This window comes from Camellia sinensis, chromosome 6 (genome assembly GCF_055761805.1).
Source record: "Camellia sinensis isolate YWXY chromosome 6, ASM5576180v1, whole genome shotgun sequence".
NCBI lineage: Eukaryota > Viridiplantae > Streptophyta > Magnoliopsida > Ericales > Theaceae > Camellia > Camellia sinensis.
The window spans coordinates 27,664,191-27,672,160 of NC_138966.1; the positions used below are offsets into that span (position 1 = coordinate 27,664,191).

Below are 7,970 nucleotides of genomic sequence, written 5' to 3' on the forward strand. Positions count from 1 at the left end.
GGACTGGAATTGAAGTTGATGGTTGGTCCACTGGATCTGATGAGGAGGCCTGATCAAGCCTTGGTGAGGAAATAACTGGTTGAGTGGCTGCCGAAGCCTTGCTTCTTCTGGGAGTATTAGGCAGAGGACTTTAGTGGTTCAAAATGTAATTAAAGCAGTGGGGCTTTACGTTTCTCAACTAGCAAACCCAATAACCTTTTCAGATCTTTGCTGGGGAAGAAAGTTTAGCGAAAGTCTTTTGATGGTTAGGGAAGAATTGCAAAAGGCAAGAAGCAAACATTATTACAGATAGGTAAATTGACAAGTCTTAACAGAGATGGAGTTATGAGATGACTCAGTTCTTACCTTCATCCTCTCTAAACACTACTCGGCACAGAGGAAAGAGATGAAGATCGTCATCAGGCTCAAATTCCCAGTTGCCCGAGATGATCAAGTAGTCATCTCCAGCACCCTTGTTGAAGTCTGGGAGGTCAGCTATAAGTTTGAAGGCGGTGAATTTGGGTTTAAGGTAGTACGTGTAGCCTTTGTCAGACTTAAGGCCATACATGGTATAACAGAACCAGATGTTGGCAAGTGTGATCCTAACTTTTTCTTAACTTGTCAGTTCGATTATACCGTTTATGACCCTATATGAGTTGATGGCTAGTTGCATGGGATTAAATTTTTAGTAGTGGAGGACTTCTCGGAAAAGAGTATCTAAAGGGAATCGAAGTCCACACTCAATTAAGGCAACTACGGGGAAAGGCATGGAGTCTCCATCAGGCATGATAGAGTCCTCTTCCCCAGCCAACCTGATTTAAATGTCGGCTGGAATAGAGAACTCTCGCCTGAAGTGTTCTAGTTTGGTCGGAGTGTCTACCCTCCACCTAAACATACCTATGATGTCGGCTTAATGAAACTGGTACTGGATTTCAGAAAATAATGATTGGTATGGGTCCGAAAACTTTGGCTAAAAACTTAGAGAACTAGGTTGAGGGTTTCTGAAGATCAATGGGAGGATCTTTGTTTCAGTTTTCCTAAGAAACAGAATTCTAAAATCAAACCCTAAAACCTAAGTCTATGCAAAAACAAGAATCGAATGCAGGAATCTAGAAACCAAACAAGAAGACCAAAAAAGAAACATGATTCAGAAATCAAGAAATGAAACAGAGAAATAGAAAATAGATGTGCTTACACAGAGTAACCACAATTTGTGAAACAGTGCATAGGTATATGCAAGAACCACGAACAGAGTATGAACACAATTTGTGAAACAGCACAGAATAAATTCAAGAACAAATTAGAAAAACAGAGTATAGTTGTGAATACAGATTCAATGGCGACAGATACATTGATGAACATGGCCAAAAATTAAAAAGAAGTTGAGGACTTATCGAGCGATGCCGATACAAAAGACGCCGGAATATGGCTTGCTAGAGACAGACGATAGAAACTAATGATGGAAAGCTCGTCAGAGGAGAGGATTGCACTGATTGTAGGGAGCTCAAGAACACAGCAATGAAGGATTCAGGAGTGTAGAGAGAGAGAGAGTTTGAGCATGGAGAGAATGTGAGAATACGAAGTGAAGAGATAGAGAGAGAAAAAGGAAGTTTTGTTAAAAATGTGAAAAGGCGGCAAAACATAATGAGCTGCCTTAGACGACGTGTTTGTCAGGTAGCGTGGGTAGGAATGAGGCACCTCGATAGCGCGTGTCAGGTACAAACTAAAGAAGAAAGGACATGTTGTTAAAACGGTTAGAATGACTGTGTGTGACAGCTTATAATGAGTAAGAACTCTTAAATTCTTGAGTTAAGTGAGGTCATAACCTCAGCTGTAAGGGCGATCTTGGCTAAGGTGTTTCAAGAAATTGATCCTTGGTTCTTGGTTCTTGGTAAAATGGACAGTTGAGTCTTGGTTATATAAAGCCGACGGGTCATGATCTTGGTCGAAGAGAAGAGTGTATTTTAGCCGACATGCTATATTGACAAATGGTTTAGGTTCCATCACCTCAGGTTAACGAGGTAATAGAATCTAGGGGGCAGTTGTGGGGAGTATTTTGTGAATAACAGCACGTGGATAAAGTGACGTCGAAGTGTCAGCTGAGGTGCCACGTGGCCTGGTCATGCTGTCGAGATGATCTCAGCTAGGCTAAAGTTATCTGCGGAGATACCAGAATCCGAGATAAGCAAATAAGGGACAAAAGTCCTATAACAGGGGAGGATCTCAGTCTGGATAAAAATAAGGCTCAAGAAGAGTTTATCTCTATCTAAATGAGGGTCCAGGATGAGCATTGAGCCTGAGTCCATTGAAGTGAGTCTTCTAAAGGGATCAAGTCATTGCTGGTTATAAAATCAAGGCACCCTCATGAGTCTGAGATAAGTTCTTTCTTGTGAGTTTAAGCACTATTTGCTATCCGTGAGAGATATTGATTACTGACTTGATTGTCGGAGTGCCCTCGGGTAGACGGATCACCTCCAGATTCTCATCTTCTTGAGCAGGTTGTTAGGCTTAATCTATTCTGTCAATGCTCTCCAACTGAGTTCCTCGTTTGGTTGTGTGGTCAAAAATCAACATCCACAACAACCATATGCCAATAAGATTTGGGAACACCATACCCTGAAGAAGACATCGGACAACAAACATAATATGACAATTTTTGCATTCAACAACATCATTTTGTTCAAGGGTCTGAGGACAAGTAAGTTGTTGAAAAATACCGCTTTGATTGAGATGGGAACAAAATTCATTAGAAATATATTCCCTACTATTATCAGAACAGATATTCCTAACAACTGTATGAAATTGAGTTTTAACCATTTATAAAAACTGAACAAAACTAGGAAACACGTTAGATTTACGATGAAGTAGATAAACCCAAGTGCACCTAAGGTGATTATCAATAAAAGTCACATAATGTCTATGACTAGAAAATACAGTGACGGGGGGAAAGATCCTAGATATAAGGATGTATAAAATCAAAAACATGAGGAGCACAAGTCATATGAGGGATATAGCTAGTATGAGTATGCTTAGATAACACACAAACCACACAATGAAATCTAGAACCTTTGCAAGCTTTATTAAATGAAAGAAAAAGTTAACATAAATATTGAAAATTAATATGACCTATACGAGCATGTTATAATTCTAAAGTTTGAATATTAAAAGTACAAGACGTGAAAGCAAGCAAAACAAAAGCCTGAAAACTAGCTAAAGAAGAAGATGAATGCTTGTTCGGCAGATCCCTAAAGTAGTAAAGTTTATCACGCTCATAGCACTTGCCAAAAATTCTCTTCAAACTCAGGTCCTGTAAAAGGTAAGAAGGGGTTAAGAAGACAATAACACAATTAAATTATTTGACAAGACGGCTAAGGTGGTGTTTGGTAGAGCTTATAAGTTGCTTATTTCAGCTTTTAACTTAATTTAAATTAAAAACTTGTGTTTGGTTCATCTTAACTTGACCAACTTATAGCTTAAATGAAGCTAATTTTCAGCTCTTTTGAAAACTTAGTCAGGGGGTGCTTAATATTTTAGCTTAAGCGCGCAGCTGGTGTAGGGGGATGAAATGACTTAATTGCCCCTCCCAAACTTCATTATTTACGAAAATGCATCGTTTGATGATCTCTATTGCCTTAACTCTCACATCTCTCACACTCTTCTTTCTTATTCTCCTCTCCTCTGGCGACCGAGAAGAAGCTCTACCAAACACCCATGAAAACAGTCATCGACCTATCTGATCGCACCAGATCCTGCTTGTAGAACAGTCGTCTACCTCTCCAAGAACAGTCGTCCTCCTGTTTTCCGTTCATCTGCACCGAAAAGGTAAGATTTCATGGTTGAGATACATGTATGGACATTGATTAGGGTTTTGTTTTTGGTTATGTGAAATGGTGTCTTCTTTCTTTCTCTCTCTCTCTCTCTCTCTCTCTCTCTCTCTCTCTCTCTCTCTCTGTGAATAGGGTTGAAAACGCCTCTCTCTCTCTCTCTTCTTCACTCTCTGATTAGGGTTAAAAAGCCCATTTTTACTGCGATCTGTCATTTATTTATTTAATCATTAGATGTTTTGGAATGTGAGTGCTTAATTGTGTTTGTGCTCAATTAAGATTTGACACATTCTTAGAACTTTGATAATGTTGATCAAACTAGAGGAGAAGCCAATTGAACCCTCTTTGTATTGTACAAAACCATAATCTTCAGGGACCAAGACATAGAGAAAGATTTGAATTTTATTAGAGATCTACAATTCTGATAGGAGAAAGAATTTACTAAAAATTAGGATAATTTTTAATTGCACAAGGCTGGTTCTAGCCATTAGGGAAACTATTCATATTGTGGAATCAATATATATATATATATATTGATGAAGCAAAATTCCCTTGATTTAAAAAGATAAATGATGGATATGTCATTGGAGCAATGCCGGCCAAAGCACCTTTGACGTTTAAGTCAACATTTCATTTACAATAATCTCTAAGTAATTCATGAGTAAAGAGAGGAAGAGAGTAGGAGAATTAGGGTTAGAATGAGCTGCAACCTTTTCTCCTTTTAGTTGTTTTTTATAATTGGTTTTTCACATGGTGTGTCACATGGGACTCATGACTAACTGACATTTGGATAAACTTGATTGGTAAGTCGGTCTATTCTTACTCATATTTAGCTTGATCAGATTATCTTGTGAGGATCCGTATGTCTTAGACAATTGAATATATATATCCATTATTAATTCAAGAATCTAAAATTTGGCCCACCACATCATGTTTTGCAAGAGAGAAGAAAGAGTAAGCCGGCGTCCTAGCTTGAGCTCCACAAGTATCTGATCTTTCAGTCTCCCATGATGACCCTTTGCATGAACTATAATATTACCAAAATTAATTTAGGTCTGTAAAGGGCATAAATATATATATTTAATTTAGCTGGCATCCTAGTGTTATATATATATATATATAACATGAGACTCCCACTAATTTAGGTTTATAAAGGGCATAAATTAATAGTATACATACCACTCAAAGACCCTGGCTGTTGCAAGGGATACCTTACCTGCAGAGTCCTTTTTTTTTAGCCAATTGGTTTCAACTACATGCATATTACCAGTCACAATCTAGTTCTTCAATGTTCCATAACTTTAGTTTTGCCAACTTTATAGTAAGGTATTTTTTGAAATATTCACAAGATTTAATGGAAAAGAGAGCTAGCTTTATTAAAACATTGCAACCAATTTTGATGCTTTGAGAGACTAGATTTGTCTCTCATTCAAAGGCAGTGAATTCAATCTTTGATAGATTTTGTTAAGGATATGTAAATAATAAAGTGGTTTTTTGTCTTTAACAACTTAAATTTTTGTCTTTGATAAATTTTCTACCTTCTTTTAGAAATAACTCTTTCATATGAAATAAGATCAGTGCACTTCAAATTTTTCTAGGAACAAATGGGTTCAAACGAATTGTCAATATATGTTAGAAACATTTTATTCAATCAATACTTTTTGGGTGCAATATATTTACAATTAGTTTCCCAATTAATTTTAAAGGATTTGGATTCAACTCTTCCTAATTAATGTAGAGGCATGTCATCCTCTAGTAATTATTATTCTAGTGGTAAGAACTTCGACTTGAGGTATGAGGCTTTGAAATGTGATTGTGGGCTAAGAGCTGCCATAAGGTTTACCGAGTCTGACAAGCCATCTAAAAGGAGACTGTATTTTATTTGTGAGAAGAGAAATTGTCAATTTTGGAGGTGGTGTACCCCAAAATCTATGACGATGGTAGAAAGGCTGAGGAACGAGAGAATGCTTGATCAAAATCAAAATATGGAGATTGTAGGACTAAAAGTGAAGAACCAAATGCTTGAGCAAACCAATGCTTTCATGAAGCCGTTTGTTGTGGGTTTGCTTACGATTTGTATTGTTATGTCAGTTGCATTACTCTTCAAATGATGACAGGTGCTGTTTAGAGATACCTGGTGCTTTCGTGCTAATGTAGTTTACCATGAACTATTGTAGTAAGCTTTGTACCCAATGAATGTTGACGTAGTTGCCATGTATGGTTATTTTATACTGATCTAGTTGTTGTAATACAAGCATTGATGAATGAGTTTGTTTTTAAAAAAAAAAATTCTTTCATAGAATGAGTACCCAAGAGGAAACACAATTTGATAATAGGAAGAACAAGGGAAAATCAAGTCAAGTACCATCCGTTAAAGCTCACTGGGATGCAAAATCAAATGAAATTTTTATTAAGCTTTGTGTTGAGCAAGTGAAGGTTGGACACAAATCTGGTGCACACTTAGACAGGGTCGGGTGGGAAAATGTGACAACTAAGTTTAAAAGTATGACTGGAAAAGCATACCAACGAATACAAATGAAAAATCATTGGGATGTGTTGAAAAAAAATTAACTTTTATGGAATAATTTGTTAAGGGGTGAGACAGGCTTAGGTCGTGATACATTGACTGGAGCTATATCTGCATCTAATGAGTGGTGGACCAAGAAATTGGAGGTAAATGAATTGCTTAATGTACATATTCTGTTTGTTTTTTGTTTAAATAGACCAAATTTTGTTACTTGAAATTGTTAAATTTTCCTTTGTACTTGTTGCAGAGGTATCTTGATGCTACTAAATTTCGGCATATGCCATTGCAATTCACTGAAGACTTAGACATATTATTCTCAGATGCAGCAGCTACAGGAGAATGGGCATACACTCCTTGCTCAGGGGTTATGCCTCACACTGATGAGACTCTGGAGGAATTTCATACCCCACATGATGTTGAATTTTATGATGATGCTGATTTGGAGGTGGTTCATCCTTCCGAGTTAAACAAAAAACGTCCATCAAACACTGATGGTTCATCAACCACGAGCAAGACAAAGAAGAAATTTACTAGTGCAGCTCTACTTAACAAGACGCTTGATCGTATAGTCAATGTGGTTGAGTCATCTTCAACTACTTCAACACAGACCTCATCAAGATATCCTTCAATTGCAGAATGTTTTGCGAAGTTGGAAAGCATCCCTGGTGTGTTCCTGAATGATAAGCTGTATGTATGGGCTGCCAGATTGTTCTTACGAGACAAGCACCGTAAGTGCTTCATAACTCTTCCTACGGATGAAGTTCAACTGAGGTTTCTAAAGTTGGAGATTGAGATAGAGAAGACCACCACAGGTTATCGTGGCTAATTGTTTCTGAAGTTGGATGTTTCTGAATTTTCTAATTATTTCATGTTTAAGAATTTTATTATTAATTGTGGACTGTTGTGTTAGACTCATTATTTTTTTTTTTTATTAATATTGACTATGTTAGACTGCTATGTTGGACTCATTTATTTGGACTTTTATTAATATTTTGTTGGACTTTAATTATGTTAGACTTTGTTAGTTGAATGGTTGAATGGTTGGTGAGTAGGTGGCATTTTCTCAATTAAATGGCAGGTGAATAGTTGACTTGTTGAATGTTAGTTGAATGGTTGATTTCAATCTTGAATATGAATGGTAGGTGAATGGTGAAGACTTTTATATATATGTAGAGCTTAGTTTGATATATATATTGTATATCAACATCAGTTGTACCCTTTCAGGCCACCTCCAAAAGGTTCACCTGGTGTTATTGATCAAACAAGGGGCCTTCTGAACTATGTTGAAAAACATTGCTCAAAAGTTGTCTATACTCCACAACTGAGATATGTATGCATAGCAGGGAGGTAAACTCTTAAAAACATAGCCTGTTTTCTCATTCCTACTCCTACAGCTGCTTCAACTTTCCCTATAATCTTGCTAAAAGTTGCTCTTCCTAAATCCCACTGTAGACTTTTAGGATTAGAAATGAATAAATACTTAATGGAAAATGACCGGGGCTAGATGCATGTACATTACTTTTGTTGCTCTCTGGTTTTGGGCCTTTTTGGCATGCAAATAGTGTGGTCCAAATCATCATGCCTAGACTAATACTATTGCTCTTAAATAATTTTGGGTTTAGGATCTGAAACAAATATTT

At 37.0% G+C, this 7,970-nt stretch overlaps 1 protein-coding gene across 1 annotated transcript; it reads left to right on the forward strand.

Moving 5' to 3' along the window:
* Nucleotides 1-3,638: 3,638 nt before the first annotated feature.
* Nucleotides 3,639-7,330, forward strand: LOC114256292 (uncharacterized). The gene is made up of 3 exons (XM_082873490.1): nt 3,639-3,801; nt 6,398-6,476; nt 6,578-7,330. The coding sequence occupies exon 3, from the start codon at nt 6,608-6,610 to the stop codon at nt 7,154-7,156; it is 549 nt and encodes a 182-aa protein (XP_082729616.1). The 5' UTR covers nt 3,639-3,801; nt 6,398-6,476; nt 6,578-6,607; the 3' UTR covers nt 7,157-7,330.
* Nucleotides 7,331-7,970: the final 640 nt, after the last annotated feature.